At 37.5% G+C, this 23,379-nt stretch overlaps 2 protein-coding genes across 2 annotated transcripts; one reads left to right on the forward strand and one right to left on the reverse strand.

Moving 5' to 3' along the window:
* Window positions 1-3,641: 3,641 nt before the first annotated feature.
* On the reverse strand, window positions 3,642-4,613 carry LOC139814899 (uncharacterized). Its single transcript, XM_071781421.1, has one exon. The coding sequence runs from the start codon at window positions 4,611-4,613 to the stop codon at window positions 3,642-3,644; it is 972 nt and encodes a 323-aa protein (XP_071637522.1).
* A 7,160-nt stretch (window positions 4,614-11,773) lies between these two features.
* On the forward strand, window positions 11,774-13,887 carry LOC139814819 (uncharacterized). Its single transcript, XM_071781319.1, has 3 exons — window positions 11,774-12,211; window positions 12,313-12,520; window positions 12,866-13,887. The coding sequence occupies exons 1-3, from the start codon at window positions 11,845-11,847 to the stop codon at window positions 13,668-13,670; spliced, it is 1,380 nt and encodes a 459-aa protein (XP_071637420.1). The 5' UTR covers window positions 11,774-11,844; the 3' UTR covers window positions 13,671-13,887.
* Window positions 13,888-23,379: the final 9,492 nt, after the last annotated feature.

Below are 23,379 nucleotides of genomic sequence, written 5' to 3' on the forward strand. Positions count from 1 at the left end.
CGAACAACACTTTCTTTGACCTCGCGTCGAACTTTCGTGTAAATTGTTTCGGCACGTGTACGAAGGCCTCCGACCCGAACACTCTCGCGTGACTTAAGTCCGGTTTTTCGTTCGTCCATATTTCGCACGGCGTTTTTCCGCCGCTTCTCTCAGACGACAGCACTCGATTTTGAATGTACACTGCAGTGTTTACTGCTTCCGCCCACAGCGACGTCGGCAAGTCCTTCGCTTTCAGCATCGTACGCGCGGATTCTACAATCGTTCGATTGTCTTGTTCCGACTTGCCGTTTTGTTCCGGCGTATACGGCGCACTTGGTTCGAACTTAATGCCGCGCATCGATAAATAACTCGCCATTCTCTCGTTGCAATACTCCCGGCCGTTATCGGAACGCAGCACTTTCATCGTCTGTCCGAATTTGTTCGCGATCACTCTTTCGACTTCTTTAAAACGTTCGAACACGTCCGATTTGTGTTTTAAGAAATAAACGTAACGGAATCCGGAAGCGTCGTCGATAAAGGTCACAAAAAAACGCGCTCCTCCCGGTGAGAGCTCGGACATAGGTCCGCACACGTCACTGTATATTAGTTCGCCCGGTTTCGTGTTTATTTGTTTCTCCGCCTTTTTAAACGGCAGCCGGTGCGCCTTGCCGAGTTGACAGGCGTCGCAGAAGAAGTCAGTCTCGTTAGTTATTTTAACCCCTTGCACAAGTTCGTTTTTCACCAAGTCACATAGTGCACGTTTATTTAAATGTCCTAGGCGCTCGTGCCACACCTTGAGACTTGTTGTAGACACGTTCACTTCGCCGACATTTTGTGCACTCTTCATGCGGAAAAGCATTCGATAGATCGCGTTCGACTGCTTTACTCCAGTCGCTATAATCTTGTCGCCGTCCATCATGTGTACGCAATCACCCACGAACCTAACCTCGAATCCTTTCGAAGTACACATGCCGACCGAAAACAAGTTGCTACGCACAGCCGGCACGTAGAGCACGTTGTCGATTCGCGCTTCACACCATTCCCCGTCCACGAGCTTTTCGATCATTATTGTCCCTTCACCGGCTACTTCGCACTTCGCGTTATCGCCCAGCGATATCGTCGCGCCACTTCCCGGACGGAACTCTGAGAACCACTCGCGTCTGTAGGTGATGTGCCTAGAAGCAAGTTCCGTGAAGTTGGCACCCGATTTTAACAAAATGAATTTTTAAAAAAAGGAAATTGTAGCATTTTCTTTGTAGTTGTTTGTAGTAACAATAATTTCGTTTGTAGTTTTACCGATTTTGCAAAAACAAAGATTTTTAAAAATCACTCTTGCCTAAAATTGAGATATTTGAAATTTGCTCGCGCCATGTGTTTTAGAATCGTTTGTAGTTGTTTGTAGTAACAATAATATCGTTTGTAGATTTATCCATTTGGAAATAACAAAAAATTTAAAAAATTACTCTTACTCAAAATTGAGATATTTGAAATTCGCTCACGCCATGTGTTTTAGAATCGTTTGTAGTTGTTTGTAGTAACAATAATTTCGTTTGTAGTTTTATCCATTTGGAAATAACGAAAAATTAAAAAAATCACTCTTACTCAAAATTGAGATATTTGAAATTCGTTCGCGCCATGTGTTTTAGAATCGTTTGTAGTTGTTTGTAGTAACAATAATTTCGTTTGTAGTTGAATAATATAAAAGTTACAACGTATTTGCAATATACAAATAACGTATCTTTCTCAATTTTAAAGATATCTCGAATCCGCTTGCGCTATGTGTTTTAGTATCCTTTGTAGTTGTTTGTAGTAACAATAATATCGTTTGTAGTTTTATCCATAAAAAAACAAATATTTAAAAAAATTACTCTTACCCTAAATTGAGATATCTCACATCAAAATATTTTTCCTGTACTTCTTAATGTATCCGAACGTTTTCCGAAGAGTTCTGTTCATAAACATTTGTCTATTTTTCAAATAATTATCGGAAATCGACTAGCGTGTCTCACTCATGTAGTCGTAAATGCGGCAATAACAAGCGGATTTCAGATATCTCAATTTTGGGTAAAAGTGATTTTTAAAATTTTTTGTTATTTCGAAATGGATAAAACTACAAACGAAATTATTGTTACTACAAACAACTACAAACGATTCTAAAACACATAGCGCGAACGAATTTCAAATATCTAAATTTTGGGTAAGAGTAATTTAAAAAAATTTTTGTTTTTGCAAAATGGATAAAACTACAAACGAAATTATTGATACCACAAACAACTACAAACGATTCTAAAAAACATGGCGCAAGCAGATTCGAGATCTTTAAAATTGACAGAGATACGTTATTTGTTTGTTACAAATACGTTGTGACTTTTAAATTATTCCACTACAAACGAAATTGTTGTTACTTTGTAGTAGAACTTTGTTTTAGAATCGTTTGTAGTTTTTTGTAGTAACAACAATTTCGTTTGTAGTGGAATAATTTCAAAGTTACAATGTATTTGTAATAAACAAATGACGTATCTCTGTCAATTTTAAAGATATCTCGAATCTGCTTGCGCCATGTTTTTTAGAATCGTTTGTAGTTGTTTGTGGTATCAATAATTTCGTTTGTAGTTTTATCCATTTTGCAAAAACAAAAATTTTTTTAAATTACTCTTACCCAAAATTTAGATATTTGAAATTCGTTCGCGCCATGTGTTTTAGAATCGTTTGTAGTTGTTTGTAGTAACAATAATTTTGTTTGTAGTTTTATCCATTTCGAAATAACAAAAAATTTTAAAAATCACTTTTACCCTAAATTGAGATATCTGAAATCCGCTTGTTATTGCCGCATTTACGACTACATGAGTGAGACACGCTAGTCGATTTCCGATAATTATTTGAAAAATAGACAAATGTTTATGAATAGAACTCTTCGGAAAACGTTCGGATACATTAAGAAGTACAGGAAAAATATTTTGATGTGAGATATCTCAATTTAGGGTAAGAGTAATTTTTTTAAATATTTGTTTTTTTATGGATAAAACTACAAACGATATTATTGTTACTACAAACAACTACAAAGGATACTAAAACACATAGCGCAAGCGGATTCGAGATATCTTTAAAATTGAGAAAGATACGTTATTTGTATATTGCAAATACGTTGTAACTTTTATATTATTCAACTACAAACGAAATTATTGTTACTACAAACAACTACAAACGATTCTAAAACACATGGCGCGAACGAATTTCAAATATCTCAATTTTGAGTAAGAGTGATTTTTTTAATTTTTCGTTATTTCCAAATGGATAAAACTACAAACGAAATTATTGTTACTACAAACAACTACAAACGATTCTAAAACACATGGCGCGAGCGAATTTCAAATATCTCAATTTTGAGTAAGAGTGATTTTTTAAATTTTTTGTTATTTCCAAATGGATAAATCTACAAACGATATTATTGTTACTACAAACAACTACAAACGATTCTAAAACACATGGCGCGAGCGAATTTCAAATATCTCAATTTTAGGCAAGAGTGATTTTTAAAAATCTTTGTTTTTGCAAAATCGATAAAACTACAAACGAAATTATTGTTACTACAAACAACTACAAAGAAAATGCTACAATTTCCTTTTTTTAAAAATTTATTTTGTTAAAGTCGGGTGCCAACTTCACGGAACTCTAGAAGCACCACTATCGGTATACCAGACTTCTTTCTTGTCCAGACTCAGCCACCTCTTCTTTACATCCGTAGGAGGCCCACTGTACCGACTCGACTCTCGATCGTTTCTTTCCGATTTCTCGGCAACGAACGCGCACCCACTTGACTCGCTCTTGTCGTGTCCATCTTTCTTTTGTTTTCGCGTCAGGCATTCGCTTGCGTAATGGCCCTTTTCTTCGCACTCGAAGCACTTGACACTTTTCTTTTTCTTCTCTTGCCGAGCTTTCTTCTCCTCGTTGCTTTTCGAGTCTTCTTTATTCTTCGACCGACCAGCCTTTTCTCTGGTGTTTCTTATCGCTGCTAACGCCGTTGTCTCGTCCGCTTCAGCGTCCAGTCTTCCTTCTTCCTTGATGAGACGTTCTTGCAGATTTTCAACAGTTTGTCGACCAGGCTCGACACTGTCCCACGCCGTCTGCAGGTTGCTAAATTTGGACGTTAGACCCGCCAAGATTTTTACCATGATTTGATTGTCCGACATGTTTTCTCCGAGGTCTGTAAGCTGCGCCGCCATATTCTGGACCTTCGCTACATGTTGTACGACCGAGTCCGTTGGGCCCATTTGGTACTTGTGAAACTTTTCCATCAACAATAGCTTGTTCGACTCGGAATTCTGTGCATGAATTCGCGCCAATTTGTCCCACATCGCTTTTGAGGATTCGCAAGTCAGAAGCGGTTCAAGATGTTTGTACTCGAGCGCTCTCGAAATAAACGACATTGCTTTCGCGTCGTCCTTTATCCAGACTTTCAGCAAATCTTCCTGCGCCGCGCCGTTTTGCGCGGGTACCACTGGCTTCTTTCTCGTGCCGTTTACAACGTCGAATATGCCTTGCCCGATTAACGACGTCCGAATCTGGAATTTCCAGCCGAGGAAATTTATTCCGTCGAATTTCGGCACGTGCCCTATCGTTAAAGCGTCCGCCATTATATATTCTCGGGCTGCTATCTCGTTAACGCGACTCAAAACGAAAAATCTCTCGACTCAAGATGGCCGACTCTTGGCTTCGCGTTCCGCGTTCCTTTTTACCACCGAAACTCTCGCTTCCCTCTAGCCAACCTGCCGCAGCAAAACGTTGACTGGGCCCATAACCTGTTGCATCAGTCGATCGTTGAGCAGCTTGCTAGATAGGGAGAAGGGAAGAAGGGTACTTTTCGATAAGTAGACACACCGTGTACAATGAACAGGAAACTTTTAATTATTCATAAATGATCGATCCGTGTGACCAACTAGCATCACGATGTAAATCCGGCCCAGTTTTTCGCGCATGCGCCCCCCTCCACTGCGCACACAGAGTGACGCTCGGTCTATCGGTGTGTCGGCAGCGCTCGGCAGTGTCGAGCGAGAGGGAGAATATTACTCCCTCCTTGTCGCTCTCACTTAGCTCGCGCGATCGACGATGTTATTACGCTGGAAATGCTTTCTCGGTATCTCGGCGTGAATCTGAGTTGCCGTTGCACGATAATCAAAGAACGATCTTTGAAATAATGTAGAGATGTAAAAATAATTAATAAACATAAAAAAATTGTAGTAAAAAATTAGGTTGATCCCTCTTGCAGAAATTATCATGCTTTGACCTATACGATCCTATTATTTTGAAAATTCCTTTCCGAAAAAAATTCCGTAAAAGAGAAGACACGTATTTTTTTGTTTGGCCTACAATTAACATTTCCGAGTGTAATATTTGTAAGAAATTGAATTTGTCAATAACTGTTACTTGTAAGTTAATTAATATCTTGCAAATATTTAATTTTATATATACGTACGGGGTATTTTCGTTAACAAATATATTTATATAAAAACTATATTTTATATATTTATTTATGTCGAATAATGATACACATTTAATAATGATTCACATTATTTAGTTGCACATTTCGGGCCGATTCCCGAGGCGACGCCGACGCCTTTTATACCCCCATTACCGCTCGAGGCTCAGCGGCCGAGCCGCCGATCGCTCACGTGATGCGTAATCTCAGGCGAAGTATTCTCGCTATTTGTAGAATAAATTTCAATCTACTTTTGTTTTATATGATTCACGCTTGTTGAAGTATAAAAAATTGAAATTTATACATGTAATATGTGTATATAATGTATGTGAGGTACAAGAGGATGGCAGTGTGGTCTTGTGGTAAAGCGCCAGACTCGTAATCCCGAGGACCCGGGTTCGAGTCCACCTGACCACAGGAATTTTTAATTCCAAACTGCCACCCCCCGCACGACTGGGGCTCGTGCGGAGAAACTGGGCTATCTTTCGGAGGAGAAATGGATGGTGGTCTTTTCATTGATCAATTCTTCTACATCCGTGATCAGCTTTGTGTTGGTCTTGTTCAGAAATTAAATTTGAAATTGGTCGTCAAGCTTGGGGAGCTTGGGAGTTTTTTTTTTTTAAGTGAAACTTCTTTAGGCACGGTAGTGAATTCGATTCGCGACACGAAAAAGTGTAACGGAAGTGAAACTTCTTTGGTACGGTAGTAAGTTCGATTGTGCGACACGAAAAGTGTAACGAAAATTTGACCAATAGGCATACGGCGTTGGCGAGACGGTTCTTCTTCTGGCACGGTAGTAAGTTTGATTATGCGACACGAAAAGTGTAACGAAAATTCGACCAATAGGCGTACGAAATGAAACTTCTTTGGTACGGTAGTAAGTTCGATTGTGCGACACGGAAAGTGTAACGAAAATTCGACCAATAAACGTACGAAATTAAACTTCTTTGGTACGGTAGTAAGTTCGATTGTGCGACACGGAAAGTGTAACGAAAATTCGACCAATAGGCGTACGAAATGAAACTTCTTTGGTTACGGTAGTAAGTTCGATTGTGCGACACGAAAAGTGTAACGAAAATTTGACCAATAGACGTACGGCGTTGGTGAAACGGTTCTTCTTCTGGCACGGTAGTAAGTTCAATTATGCGACACGAAAAGTGTAATGAAAATTCGACCAATAGGCGTACGAAATGAAACTTCTTTGGTACGGTAGTAAGTTCGATTATGCGACACAAAAAGTGTAACGAAAATTCGACCAATAGGCGTACGAAATTAAACTTCTTTGGTACGGTAGTAAGTTCGATTGTGCGACACGGAAAGTGTAACGAAACTCCTTTTGGATCGGTAAGTAAATTCGATTTTGCGACTCGAAAACGCGTCATGAAAATTCGATCAGGCGTACGGCACTGGCGAGACGAATATAGTGAGAACTGCGTGTAACACTATATTTATATTTAGAATTATATATGCCCATATATATAATGATATTGAAGTGAAACTTCTTTAGGCACGGTAGTAAGTTCGATTCGCGACACGAAAAAGTGTAACGGAAGTGAAACTTCTTTGGTACAGTAGTAAGTTCGATTGTGCGACACAAAAAGTGTAACGAAAATTTGACCAATAGGCGTACGGCGTTGGCGAGACGGTTCTTCTTCTGGCACGGTAGTAAGTTCGATTATGCGACACGAAAAGTGTAACGAAAATTCGACCAATAGGCGTACGAAATGAAACTTCTTTGGTACAGTAGTAAGTTCGATTGTGCGACACGAAAAAACGTCACGAAATAGTGTCACGAAAATTCGACCAACAGGCGTACAAAGTGAAACTCCTTTTGGATCGGTAAGTAAATTCGATTTTGCGACTCGAAAACGCGTCACGAAAATTCGATCAGGCGTACGGCACTGGCGAGACGGATATAGTGAGAACTAGTGTAACACTATATTTATATTTAGAATTATATATGCCCATATATAATGATATATGGACCCATTTATAATTTTATATAAAGCCAAATTTAATATATAATCACATATAATTATATATATTTATATATAGTTATATATAGTTTGGGGATACGTATGTCGGTGTTGGTAATGGATGATAGTGATGGAGAGGAGTGTATGTTTTTGGATGTATGATAGTAAGTGGAGGATACGTCCCCAAAAATACCATGCGACTCTCTGCGAGTCGCGATGGTGCCACTCCACTATATGCCCGTCTAACTCGTCGTCCGATGAGATCGTCGGTGATAGTGTCGATCGGGGCAATGGATGTTGTTACCGAATTTGTTTATATATTAATGTCGGCGCGGACGAGCGCTCGCGAGAAAATGTGGCTATGTGTTGCCGTCTCGATAGGGGCGCGCGCGACCACCACAGTACTCCCTTGCCAGTGCTGTACTAATAGCACGATACCTCACAAACACTCAACCCCGGCTTTGTTCCGGTGTGTGGGTGTGTGAGTGGACGCGTGCGCACGAGTGCGTGCATTACACGCGTTTCCGTGTGCTTGTGCGCTTGTGTGCGCGCTGTACTCGTATACGAAGCGTCGTCGTGTGTGAGCGTGTGAGCGCGCACGGGCGCACGAACGAGTGTGCCGGCGCACGTGCATAGCGGCAGACGTACGGACACGTATGCGGGCGTGTGTGTGTGCATGCACAGGTGCACGGGCGAAATAAGCTTCAGCTTATGTGCGTGCGTGTGTAGGCGTCCTGCCGTGCGTGCGGCGCGCGGTACGCGTATGTACGCATGCGCGTGTGCGTGTGGCGCGTGTGCGCGTGTGTGTTCGGGTGCTGCATGGTGGTGTGATTGCCGCTGCACTCCCTATCACAGTTGTTATAGTGGGGGTAGCTGTACTGAATATGCTATCGTAATGGGCCTGATGCCCCCTCTTAGCATTCGTAAGTTTTCCGCGGTTGATCTTTTTACTACTCCTCCCCGGTCGAGTATTTGCGCGTTCTTATTACGTCGGTCGAACGTTAGATTACGTCGGATTACTGAAAATCACGTTTTGGGATTGCTGCATCACGTTGGATTGGCTGAATCGCGTCGGATTGTTTGAATCACGTCGTATCACGTTGTATCACGTCTTTTTTCGCGTTCTAATCACGTCGGGGTCACCACTTTGGGGATACGTATGTCGGTGTTGGTAATGGATGATAGTGATGGAGAGGAGTGTATGTTTTTGGATGTATGATGGTAAGTGGAGAATACGTCCCCAAAAATACCATCGCGACTCGCGGAGAGTCGCATGGTATTTTTGGGGACGTATCCTCCACTTACCATCATACATCCAAAAACATACACTCCTCTCCATCACTATCATCCATTACCAACACCGACATACGTATCCCCAAAATAGAATTATATATAATCTTTTTTTCCCGGGTAGAACCAGTAACTGTTCGCACAGATAGTGACTGATAGTGCTGTGTTGTGTTGCCTACGAGTATACATGTACGTGTCGTGTTACTTTAAGGCACAGAAGATTTATTTTATTAATTTCAGAAAAGTTATGGCAAAGCCTTGCCTTCAGAAGTTTCACTTCTAACGCGCGTGGCGACCACGCGTTCATTTTTTTTTTTTTAATAATTTAGTAATTTAATAAAAACGCCGCTTGTTGAAGTATAAAAAATAAAAAAAAAAACTCCCAAGCTCCCCAAGCTTGACGACCAATTTCAAATTTAATTTCTGAACAAGACCAACACAAAGCTGATCGCGGATATAGAAGAAATGATCAATGAAAAGACCACCATCCATTTCTCCTCCGAAAGATAGCCCAGTTTCTCCGCACGAGCCCCAGTCGTGCGGGGGGTGGCAGTTTGGAATTAAAAATTCCTGTGGTCAGGTGGACTCGAACCCGGGTCCTCGGGATTACGAGTCTGGCGCTTTTCCACAAGACTACACTGCCACCCTCTTGTACCTCACATACATTATATACACATATTACATGTATAAATTTCAATTTTTTATACTTCAACAAGCGTGAATCATATAAAACAAAAGTAGATTGAAATTTATTCTACAAATAGCGAGAATACTTCGCCTGAGATTACGCGTCACGTGAGCGATCGGCGGCTCGGCCGCTGAGCCTCGAGCGGTAATGGGGGTATAAAAGGCGTCGGCGTCGCCTCGGGAATCGTCCCGAAATGAGCAACTAAATCCCGGCTTTAGTATAGGTCAAAGCATGAAAATTTCTGCAAGAGGGATCAACATAATTTTTTACTGCAATTTTTTTATGTTTATTAATTATTTTTACATTTCTACATTATTCCAAAGATCGTTCTTTGATTATCGTGCAACAGCAACTCAGATTCACGCCGAGATACCGAGAAAGCATTTCCAGCGTAAAAATATCGTTGATCTGATGTGAATCTGGCCCGGTTTTTCGCGCATGCGCGGCGCATATGGTAGGGAGTTGGATATTACCGAGCCCCTAAGAATTGAAGCGTATATCTAAGCTTAGAAATGTTTCAAAAAACAAAATGTGCAGTTTTAGATAGGTAATTTATTTGGCTATTCATATATAATAGTAATAATCTTCAAAGTTAAACACAAACTAAAATATTAACAATTTTCCAAAAAATGAGAAAACGCGGTATTACCGAACTGGTCTGATAATATCGTGCCTATTGGGATTGGCGGTCGTGACGTCACAAGGAAAAATGGCCGGAGAGAGTAGGTCACTTGTCACTCTACAATACGACGTATGTGCTTATTCCCTGAACCGAATTTTTACCAAAAGTATATGAAATAGGGGTAAAATTTTCCGGGGAGTGCCACTATGTGTATAGTTTTTTGTTACCGATTTTCTGGAAACCGGTTTTTCTAATTCTTTTAATTGAAAAATAGGAAAAATTAAAAAAATTGGTTTCCAAAAAATCGGTAACAAAAAACTATACACATAGTGCCACTCTCCGGAAAATTCTACCCCTATTTCATATACTTTTGATAAAAATTCGATTCAGGGGTTTGGGCTGGGCGTTAATGAGTCAGTCAGTCAGTCAGGACATTTTCCTTTATATACATAGATTTCAGTAATTAAAATGAGACTGCCCATAAATGAAATATGCAATTTTACCAATTCGACGCCTTCATGCCGCAATTCGATTTATTTATGTGGCAGCCGGCGACCTACTCTTCTATACTATTATATAAAATTCTTACGGGTGGTGTATGTTTGGCCGTTTTTAACTTAAAAACTATTGGACCAAATTTTTATCAAAAGTATATAAAATAGGGATAGAATTTTCCAGAAAGTGCTATAGAGTGTGTAGTTTTTCGTTACCGATTTCTGGAAACCGATTTTTTTAATTTTTCTAATTTTTACGAGCAAAAAAATTAAAAAAATCAATTTCCAGAAAAGAGATAACGATAAACTATACACTCTATAGCACTCCCCGGAAAATTGTACCCCTATTTTATATGGTTTTAATACAAGTTCGGTCTAATAGTTTTTAAGTCGATTTATTTATGTGGCAGCCGGCGACCTACTCTTTTTAGTTCTGTTTTCGCCACCAGATAGCGTATCGCAGTTTAGCCATTCCCAATAAAAATTACTTTGGCTTTAGCCAGTGACATGAAGTAGAAACAATAACAAAATATTTTTTTTTATATTTAAGGTGCCTTTTCACGTTAACGCTCGACGCTCATTTTTAGCAAGTAAAAATCTTCAGAAATAATATCTTTTATTTATATATATATCCATAAAATATTATTACTTGAAGATATTACTTGAAAATAATTAATATTTTACGTATTTTGAAGTCTATGTTTGATTGTACTAGGACGATTAACGACGATTCAGCGACGACGCTGAATATTAAACAAATTCAACTTCATTTCTTTGACGCTAGCGTCAAAGCGAAACCACCACGTTCACCTTGTTGACGCTCATTTTCAGCGTCTCATGAATTGGCACCTTTAAGGTGCTTTTTCATGGGCGTCAGTTGACGCTCGAAATCAAGTTCGGGTAAGTTAGATTAGTATAATGACGCCGATATTCTGACGCGCAATGAAAAAGGTTTTCATGCGTCAATTTTTGGAACTCGCGTCGAGATGCCAGTTGACGCTAGAGGTTGGGAAATCTGAACTTCTCAGCGTCGACGCAGAAACAACATGACGTCACAAAATCGTCTTGACGCGCGACAACTGACGCCCATGAAATCGCACCTTTATGCATTAAGGGGGTTGTCGTGCTGAAATATCAGCAAAAAGTATAAACGCGCGCTTACGGTTCTCCGCGTATTCCCCTTCTCCACTTTAAAGACTGGATTTTCTAGAGCAACTGTACACGCACACATAGACGTGGCCTGTCCATGTACTCTCTCCGCGCACGCGTGTAAAAAATTTTGGATTTGGCAACGCTGCGTAAATTGACGTTTAGAAAAAATGTCTGGAAAACCGCGTTCAAAACGTGGAAGGTTCGTTTCAAAGAAAAAGGCTGAACGAGTGAAAAAAGCTGTAGAAAATAGCGTAGCAGCCAGAAAAAGCAAAACCAATAAAAGTACCAGGCAAGAAAGCGATGATGAGGGGAATCATATTGTTAACCTCAAAAGTATGGGGCAAGCACTACACTGCTGTGCTTGCAAAGAAGTTTTGAGTTTAGATAATATAAATAATGAAGTGCGCAAAGGACTTTTCTCAATACTTCATATTAAGTGCCATAAATGTGGAATTCAAAATGAGGTTAACACTGGCAAGAAAGTTGACTTAGATGGCCACTGTTACACAAATGTGAATCTTCAAGCTGTCCTTGGTAAGATATGAGTTTTTGCTTGCAATTAATTATAACAAATTTTTCTGTTTTATTTAATAATATTTTATGTTATCACTAATAATAAAAAAATTTGTTTGTAGGTGCGATGCACTCTGGTCTTGGATGTACTGGTTTGAACAAAATTCTTGCATGCCTCAATATTCCAGTCATAACAATGGATATGTTCAAAAGATATGAAAGAAAAGTCGGATTAGCCATCGAAAAAGCAGCTGTAGAAAGTTGCCAAAAAGCAGCGTTAGAAGAAAGGCACCTTGTGATAAAGAACACTCAAGAGCTTTGTGATAATTTGTAAGAATTATCATTTTTTTTGTATGAGAATATTTGTAAATTTTATATGCACATTTTTGAATATTTTTTTGGTTAATTGAATTATATATTTATACTGAATTGTAGCTGCGATTTAACTTTTCAATTGTATATTGAATTGTATATTATTGCTTAATTTATAATACATCAATAATGGATTGATATTTAGCTGGGATGAACCTTTATATTTTATATTTAATTGAATTTATGTATTTTACTTGTCATTAAAAAATAAAAACAAACATTACTTAGATTTAAAAAAATAAACATGATTTTTTTCCTTAATATATAGCCATAATTCAAATACGGTTTTTATTTTATTTATAGACCAGCCGACATTGTTCGCGATCTTTATCCTTACCTAACGATTCTTCAATCCTCTAATCAAAGAAGTCCTGAATTTGACCAAGCATGCAGTAGTATTGTAAACATCATAGTTTCGTACGACATGGGCTGGAGTAAAAGAGGCAACGGTCGCAGTTATGACAGTCTGAATGGTTATGCAGCAATAATTGGATTTTTAAGTCATAAAGTTTTATATTATACAACACGAAATCGCAAGTGTTACAAATGTGATATAGGACATTCGAAAGATGACCACGATTGTCGAGAGAATTTTGAAAGCAGTGCAAAAGCGATGGAAGCGGACGCCGGAGCGCAATTGATCAATCGAAGTAAAATTCTTCAAGAAAATAATTTAAATGTTGGAGTTTTGATTGGTGACGAAGATAGTAGTACGATTGCCGCAATACGAAAAGAAAGTGGCAAAGTCATTCATAAATTAGCCGATAAAAATCATTTAGTTAAAAATTTTGTAAGTGAATTGTACACACTATCGAATTCCTTCAAAGAATTAAAAAAAAGTGGTGTTATAAATCATTTAAAAAAATGTTTCACGTACGCGATTGCTCAACAAAAAGGACGAACTGCAGACCTTGCTTCTGCAATAAGAAACATCCCGGATCATGTATATAATAGTCACGAGAATTGTGGCGAGTGGTGTAAGCGATGTGACGATAACACACAGCAAACTATTGTATTGAAAGATGAAAGTTTATATTTAAGTCTTCGAGAATTATTCGAAAAATATGCAAATAATGCTGCAAAATTTAGCGTTGTCGCATCCAGTTAGGCAAATGAAAGCCTAAATAGCATGATAGCTTGTAAAGCACCAAAGATGAGATGTTACAGTAAATCGCAGTCTGCGGATTTTAGAGTCGCTAGTGCTGTTTTAAGTAAAAATGAAGGTGATCAAGGAATAATAAGGGTTACACAATTATTAGGTTTACAAGCAGGTAAATATACATCAGCATATTGCCTAAGAAGTGATAAACTTAGAATAATAAAGTCATCTAGAAAAGTTACGAGAGAGTCGAAATTGAGGCGTATTCAGTTAGCAGCAAACAGACAAAATTTACAAAAGAAAAAAGAAAGAAGAGAAGGTATTACATATAAGACTAACTGTGGGATAGAGATGACGAGCGAAAAAATAAGCATTGAAGAAAAGGTTGATGATAGAAGTACAAATAATACGACTAAAATAATTTATTTTGATTTAGAAACAGCAGGCTTTGAAATAGAAAGTGATATATTACAAATAGCAGCAATATCCGAAGCTTTTGAATTTAATGTATACATTTTACCTAGTCAAGCGATTCCTATTCATGTAACCAAAATCAATTCTTTACATAATAAAAATGGAGATTTATATTTCAAGAATAAAAAAGTTGATGCCGTTACGCTTGAAAATGCATTACTCGCGTTCTCAGAGTTTATAAATATTGTATCTCCATCTTGTTTGCTTGTTGCGCACAATGCTCGTTTTGATGTTCCTCGATTACTAAATGCAATTACAAACTGTAAAATCCAAGACAGGTTTCAAATTGTAACTGGGTTTTCAGATACGTTAAAATTGTTTAAAACAGTGTATCCATTCCGTAAAGGCCCAGGTGCCTTCAAATTAATCAATTTAGCACAAGATCTGCTTGAAACTCAGAGTCCTGGATTTTTCCATGAAGCTTTATTTGACGTTCGTGTATTACAACAACTTGTAAAGGTTACTTCCAAAGAAACAGACTTATTCATTTTTGAAAAGAAGTTTGAGAAAGCAATCGAAGAAAACAAAATCAACAAAATTATCAATCATAAAGTATTGGAATTGGCTCCTTTTAAAAACATCGTTTCTCGTGATATAATTAAAAAAATAGCTGTCGCAGGGATAACATTCCAAAATTTAAAATCAAAATTTTCAAATGAAGGAGAAGATAAAGTAATCAAGTTTCTTTCCAAATGTGATAGTAGCCGTAAGCCTCTAGTAACTAAGAATAAAAAAGTTCTGACAAAAATAATTGGTTGTTTAAAAATATGTTAAATGTTTATAAATAATATTTTTAAATGTTTTTAAATGTTTATAAATAAAAATATTAATATATTATTTATTGTAAAACTACTCTGGTATATTTATTTGATATCCTCATCTTTTCATGCACTCATATTTTATTCGAATTATTCGTTAATACTCGTAATAACCTAATGTTACTATAAATCAATTCAACAAAAAGATTTCTATTGCATAAATCTCCTCAATTTTCATTTATGTAGCCAGCAAAATCCGGAATTCGTCAATTCATAATGTTATTGACAAACGAAAAAAAAATATATTTCGACGGTACACACTATACTCAAAGAGTATAGTGTGATTTACGCGCGATGTCTGCTGGGCCGCCAACGTTGCCACGTCACCACAGCACTTTTCTTTGCGCATTTTTCAGGCATCATGATAACGTACTTTTACTTATAATATCTCAACAACGAATATGGATTGCTCTATACGAGTTTCTGCTATTCGATATTATTGAATATCATTAATAACATATTAGTTTTTCAAAACAATGACAGTTTTGGTGGAGATGTTATAAGCGAAAATGTGACTCTCGCGGCGACCTTTCCATAAAAGCCCATGTTAAAAAGCGCAACTTCCACAATGAATATCTCGAAAACGAATATGGATTGTCTATCTCAAATTTGGAGACGTAATGTATGTAAGGTTTATTAATACATACGCGAAGTCTAGAGAAATCGACAATATTTTTATATTTCACGACAACCCCCTTAATATCGTCTAGTAAGTACCTACATATAAAAATAAGTGAATGTGTTAACAAATAACGATCATTATAAATTCAAATCAAAACTTAAGCAATGATTTTTTCTGTAAGCACCTTACATTGTAAACTAAACAGTCTTGGTAACTCTTAACACACAGTTATCGTTATACCTATTGTCTATGAATTACAAAAACAACTTTAAAATTTTATCAGTCTCCAAAATTCAATCAGTCTCAAAATTTCAACTTTGGGCGCGAAATATCAAACTCAATCATTTCACTTTACAACCTTAAAATATATATTAAAGAAACGTGTGTTTCTAAAATCATTTTGCAATCTAATTTTATAGTGTTTTAGCCTATCACATGCGTCAAATTTAATTCTGTAATGTAAATATTATATTACTCACCTCTTATCGAAACTACCAGCAAAATTACAGTGAATAAGCAGAAAATCTTGCAGAGCGCAGTGTCTTCACATGGATGGCCGGAACGAACTAACAGCGCATTCGCGAGGGGTATTTCTATATATATACACATATACATTTTAACTACTGCGCGCCGATTAATTAAATCGAGTCGATTTAATTCCGGGGAGGGAAGGGTTTTTAATTCTAACAATTATGGTGTTTTAAGTCCGAAAATTTAATCGGCGCGCAGTAGTTTGGAAAATTTATGTGTATATATATATAGTATATAGTAAATATGTATACACAAACTAATATAAGGCTGCCAAAAAGACCTAGGCTTGGATCGCATGGCTTTGTTTCTAATTGATATAAATCTTAAATTGTATATAAAATAGAGGTAGAAAAGACTGAAGAATATAATAAAATTAGAAACAGCCCAATATCTTAAAATTTGCGGAAGTTAGAGCAACCACAAACATTTCATCAAAAATTCTAAATTTTATTAGAAAAGAGCAGTTTTACCAATTATCGCCAAATTCAAACCCACCTTCTTTACATAATACTCTATCGATTAAAAAAAATGCATCCCGATATCTCAAAAATTACGAAAGTTAGAGCATAAACGGACAACAAAAGCGTCACACACACACGGACATTTTGTACAGAAGTGATTTTTCGACGTTTTAGATTAGAACATTCTAACACTTTGCCAAAGATACCTGAAAACAAATTTTTTTCACGAAAGCAAAAAGTTTAATATATTTGCAACTTATATTTTATTATAAATCATAATGTATATTTAATAATAATAGAGTTAAAGATACGCTGAAAGAAGGAAAAGGGAGCTGAAATAATTTCAAGAAAACAAATAATGACTCAAAATAGGATTAAAAATTATAAGGCTCTCGTGATTAAATCGATTAAAGGGAAAGAGGCAGTAAGAGCCGGCGCGGTAAATAGGGCGCAAGTTATATATATTTTTCTTATCGTCAATACATAAAAAAATTCGCGAACGTTTCGACCAATTTTGTGGTCATCTTCAGCGCAATAAATTAGAAACGTGTAAATTACTCTATTGTAACGCGGTCATTAGGCTATTGTATACTCGCACGTCGCACGTTCCCTTATCCATGCGGTCATTCCGGTGTGTGTGCGCTACTCCATAGGCAAGCAACCTTGAGTCCCTCCCAAGTTAGAAGGCTAGGAGGACCATGCTGCATTTGGTACTTCATTATATGTTGCATGATACCTGCACACATACAGGAGCGACACACTGATTTACGGTTCACATCGATATAAAATTGAGCACTGTGAGTTACTTACAATGAAATCGTAAACGGTATAGCGCACAAATCGGCAGATAACAGACGCAAGTAATCTTGACATTGCTTCGAGAGATAATACTTGATCGTGAAACGGTACAGCGCACAGATAACGGACGCAAGTTGTCTCGACAATGTTTCAAGAGGTAATGACCGATCTAATATGTTTCGCTTGCCTCGAGGTTAAAAGATCGATGTATAAGAATTCGGTGAAAAACAAATAACGGTAATGCCAGTTGAGAGATCGATGTATAAGAATATTCGTTGCAAAACAAATAACGGTAATGCCAGTCAGAGACCTTGTAACACAGTAATCTATGTATATAATAAATAAAGCGTGAAACGCGGAGCTCTCAAATTTTTGGAAGCCCCTCGATCACATCGAGATAGTTCTCGGGTAAATCCTCGATGTCCGTCTGCATATTCAGACCATTCTTCTGTCTTTTAATACATATCATCTCAGATATTAACCGTTTACTGATATATGGTTCGCTGTCCGAAATTTCAACCGCATTCCACTCGAAATCATGACCAAACTCTAATCTATGCTCCGTGATTACTGAGCGGCTGGTTGTGTTTCTTCTTAGAGTTTGGTCATGATTTCGAGTGGAATGCGGTTGAAATTTTGGACAGCGAACCATATATCAGTAAACGGTTAATATCTGAGATGATATGTATTAAAAGACAGAAGAATGGTCTGAATATGCAGACGGACATCGAGGATTTACCCGAGAACTATCTCAATGTGATCGAGGGGCTTCCAAAAATTTGAGAGCTCCGCGTTTCACGCTTTATTTATTATATACATAGATTACTGTGTTACAAGGTCTCTGACTGGCATTACCGTTATTTGTTTTGCAACGAATATTCTTATACATCGATCTCTCAACTGGCATTACCGTTATTTGTTTTTCACCGAATTCTTATACATCGATCTTTTAACCTCGAGGCAAGCGAAACATATTAGATCGGTCATTACCTCTTGAAACATTGTCGAGACAACTTGCGTCCGTTATCTGTGCGCTGTACCGTTTCACGATCAAGTATTATCTCTCGAAGCAATGTCAAGATTACTTGCGTCTGTTATCTGCCGATTTGTGCGCTATACCGTTTACGATTTCATTGTAAGTAACTCACAGTGCTCAATTTTATATCGATGTGAACCGTAAATCAGTGTGTCGCTCCTGTATGTGTGCAGGTATCATGCAACATATAATGAAGTACCAAATGCAGCATGGTCCTCCTAGCCTTCTAACTTGGGAGGGACTCAAGGTTGCTTGCCTATGGAGTAGCGCACACACACCGGAATGACCGCATGGATAAGGGAACGTGCGACGTGCGAGTATACAATAGCCTAATGACCGCGTTACAATAGAGTAATTTACACGTTTCTAATTTATTGCGCTGAAGATGACCACAAAATTGGTCGAAACGTTCGCGAATTTTTTTATGTATTGACGATAAGAAAAATATATATAACTTGCGCCCTATTTACCGCGCCGGCTCTTACTGCCTCTTTCCCTTTAATCAAAATAGGATATTTAATTTGGCAGAATTATTAAAGAAAACCAACATTTGTTGCAAGGGTAAGGAAAACTGCCAAAAACCTTACCAGTTTTCATTAAAAAAAAAAAAAAATACATTTCTAAAGTACAAAATAAACATATTTTATAAATATTGTAATAAATTAATATAAGTAGAAAATTTTTCAAATTAATACAAAAAAATAGCACATTTAGTAATAAAATAAAATTATTTGTAATCAACTGTTACAATAAATTTTTAAAACATGTTCAATAACAGAAATAAAAAATAATTTACAAAATAAAATATTGCATCTTTGGCTTTTATCACACACTTATTACTATTTTATCACATTTTTATCACATATTTTATTAAAAATATATAGATAATATATAAAAAATAAACTCTGAAAAACAAAATAAACATTTAATATGTGTATAGTAATTAAACGCTGAAAAATAAAATAAAAATTAATAATAATGTGCAGAAAGAAAATATAGGTTAGATGAGCTAGATGTAAAAATTCAAAAGTATTATGCAAAATAATACAAAAAATATTAAGCATTATCAGATGTGCATTGGTTTTTATATAAATTTTGCGTATTATGCAGTTCAAAATGCCTCGCGTCAGGTTCAAACTTCATACAATTAATGTTTTTAGCTTGAAGACTTGATCGAATTACACAAATTGAAGAAAGAGTATTATTACACAATCGATTTCTTTTCTTACTTTTTACATCTGTAACAATAGAAAATATTTTTTCAACCTCGGCATTGGAATGAGGAAAACAAAGGACTACTTCAATTAATAATTCTAAATTTGGAAACAACTTTTTCCCGTCAAAATTTTTACATTGTAATATATTATTCCACATTTCATCTATTTGTAAAGAAGCTAACTGTATTTTTTGTTGTTCGTCAAAACTTGATGGTAATATGTCCCACTCGAAAGCTAAATCTGATATGTTAACATGTTCTACTTGCTTAGCAATATGAGTAAAATATTTAATTTTATTTCTACCTTCTTTATAAAGAGCAATTTTAGGATCTAGAAAACTTAACTGTTTAAAAAATTCATTGTTATAAGGTAGACGCTTTAGCATTTCTCGAACTGCCGTAACATAAAAGTCCAAACATTTTAATTTAATTTCTTGCGCGCATTCCAAAGATAATGTTTCTAAAAAACTATTACATTCCGGTCCTATACGTATGTTATCTATATGTTGTACATTATTATCTAAATCTGAAATTGAAATATTTTCTAAATTGTCGTACTTTAAAAAATTGTCGGCTAATTGACGAATTACTTGTTGACTGCTTTCGTATAATTTATGGATTAAAATGTTACGCGATTGAAATAGTGCGTTAAAATTATTAAAATAATTTAATGCGTATTTGAGAAACAACAAATATGCTTTAATGGAATTATCATTTAAATATTGTAATATATTTTCCGCGGATTTTACTAAATTTATCTTCTACTGTTACTAACAAAAAATAACTTTTCAAGACTTCCCAATTTTCTAAGAGTCTAACAACGCATTTTTGTAAACAAAGCCATCTAGTTTCTGACAATTTTAATATTTTTTTTCGTTCAATTTGAAAAAAATCTTGGAATTTACCCAATATTGCACATCTCTTCGCACTGCCCGAAATATAAGTGGCAACTCCTCTAATCAAATCTTCACAAGAAGAAGGTAACTTTTTGCAAGCTTTACTGGCTACAATCGCGGATGAATGGCAAATACAATTCAGTGTTACTAAATTTGGAACTTCTTCTTTAAGACGACTCATAAAAGAATTTTTGCGTCCAATCATAACTGACGCATTATCGGATGCCATTCCAACAATATTTTTTATAGGTATATGTTTTTCTTCTAAGCATTTTTTAAATTCTTCAAAAATTTTATTCGCGGAACAATCTCTTGCATCTAAAAATAATAATTCTAATAATTGAGTTGTAATTTTTTTATTCGAAGGTGATACATATCGAACAAAAAGGCACATTAATTTAGTATCTGAGATATCCGTACTCTCATCTATTAGAATAGAAAATTTACAAGTTTTTAAATGGTTTACTACTGTCTCAATTTCCCGTTTTGCAGTGACATTTTTAACAATATTTGCGCACTTATTTCGAGCTAGTGAAAAATCTTGCAGAACTTTGGGATCTTTAAAAATGTTTTTTAGCAAAGGTGATAAATGATCCGCGCATTGAAAGGCTATATTATGCTCGGAAAAAAAAGTTGCTAATTTAATTTCTGCGCGTTTGACGTTATCTTTATGTGACAAACTTAACTATTTTCGGTATCAATATTATCAGCAGTCTTATAATTACAAGACTTTATGTTCTCGATATGTCTGACCGTTTGTGAATGTTCAACTAAATTTGTTCTGCAACATCTGATAGTTTTATTGCATGCAATACAAAGCGCTTTATTTTCTGCAGAATGAGGAGCTAACCATCCTTTAAAGATATTTTCATCTAGCCAAGCATTTTGAAATTCTCTACTTCTACGTTTCTTAATAGCTCCTTGACCAACAGAATCCATCATGCAGCATGCACAAATATATAAATAAGTGTTATACTTACTAATAGCGTTTTTCTTTGGCAGAACTGGTGCGCACTCAGTGCACATTAAAGCCGTTGTACACAAATCAACGTAATGTGTATGTTTAATATAAACGGGTTAAATCATGAAATCCTCAATATTCTTTATTGCACTATTTGGTAAAATATGTACTGGGTATTTTATCAGTCGAAATATTTGCATTTTACTTTAAATATTAGAGATTAAATCAGTGTACAACGGCTTTAATGTGCACTGAGTGCGCACCAGTTCTGCCAATGAAAAACGCTATAACTTACCTTGTGTAGGTTACATATCTAACGTCTAACCTCCTTCGACGAACCCGTCACTTTCGCGCCAAGACCCGAGACTTTTGCGCCCAACGGTCGCATTATAGACAGTCGAGCGCGCGAGCTAAGTGATAGCGACAAGGAGAGAGTAATATTCTCCCTCTCGCTCGGCACTGCCGAGCGCTGCCGACACACCGATAGACCGAGCGTCACTCTGTGTGCGCAGTGGAGGGGGGCGCATGCGCGAAAAACCAGGCCGGATTCACATCACTGATCACGGTCGAAGCAAGACTGGCGCTGCGGTGAGGCCGGAAGTTCGGAAGCTCGCGGAAGGCAAGACGGATCCTCATGAGAGTCGGCTGCGCGCGCATGCAGCGTCGCTCATTCAAGCACGCTAGACAAACTTAACAGTAATGGCTCATAGAAATATATCTTTTTTCAGTGCTAGACGTATTGTGGAGGGGGGCGATCGCCCTTCCGCCCCCTCGTCGGAGATCTCGAGAGATGTGGGTGTCTGGCCGAGTTTGCCGCCCCCGAAGGCGGCCTTCTTCGCTGAAGTCACGCGTAACCGTGACAATGCTGGACAGAGTAAACAGAGTTCTATGGAGGTAGCTCTGTCCCGACGCGTGGAGCCTGTTTGGCGATCGACGGATCCGGCCCAAGGGAGATCCCGGGTGTCCTCGGATGGCTCTAGTCAAGAATACTACAAGCGTTTTGATTTACGCTCAGAGGAAATTAATAAGAACAAGCAAGGTATTATGTTCTCCTCGGCCAGGAATGGTGCCTCCTGGTCGGGCTCCGACATGCCCCGGGCGACGGGGGAGGGCTCGTCGGCGGGACGTTTAGCACAGGTGCCACAAGATTTTATTAATGAAATGAGGGAAATGTGGCCGCTCCTGCTACATTTATCAAACAATTCGGATTTTCGTGCATTGATGAACCGCATTGGCGATAGGGGTAAGTCCATGCAGAGTGAATCTCTTGACGTAAGAGAGGCATATGAATCAGTTGATCGGTCGGGTCTTTTTGAGAACGAGAGGCTTAGGCCTCGCTATTCGACATAACGTTCAGACTTCTACTGTGGAATTGCCGTGAATTTGGGACCAGTAAAAATGAACTAACTAAGCGAGCTATGGATTTTGATATCGTGATTCTGACTGAGACTAGATGTACGGAAAATAATACAATTAATTTTTCAGGTTTTAACACCGTGCAGAGTAGAAACCTGTTAAATAGTGGCGGCGTATCGATCTCTATTCGGAGGAACATTGCATTCGATGTCATACCGGCTTTGAGCAATGCACCCTTCGGATACGATAGTATTGGTATTAAGACTAGGAATCTGGATAACAACTGCAATATTCTGGCAGTGTATAGACACCCCCGTGAACCCATCACATCGCCTGATGTCAGATTGGTGGCCGGACAGGTACCTAGCTCTGCGGACTCGATCGTGTTGGGCGATTTTAATGCCCACAACTCCGCTTGGAATTGCAACCTCACTTCCCAGGACGGCGAAATTCTACACGATACAATGCTTGATATGGGTTTTATCTGCGTCAATACAGATACAAAATCCAGAGCCGGTCGACGAAATCAACGGGACTCCAATATTGACC

Source organism: Temnothorax longispinosus, chromosome 6 (genome assembly GCF_030848805.1).
Source record: "Temnothorax longispinosus isolate EJ_2023e chromosome 6, Tlon_JGU_v1, whole genome shotgun sequence".
NCBI classification, from domain to species: domain Eukaryota; kingdom Metazoa; phylum Arthropoda; class Insecta; order Hymenoptera; family Formicidae; genus Temnothorax; species Temnothorax longispinosus.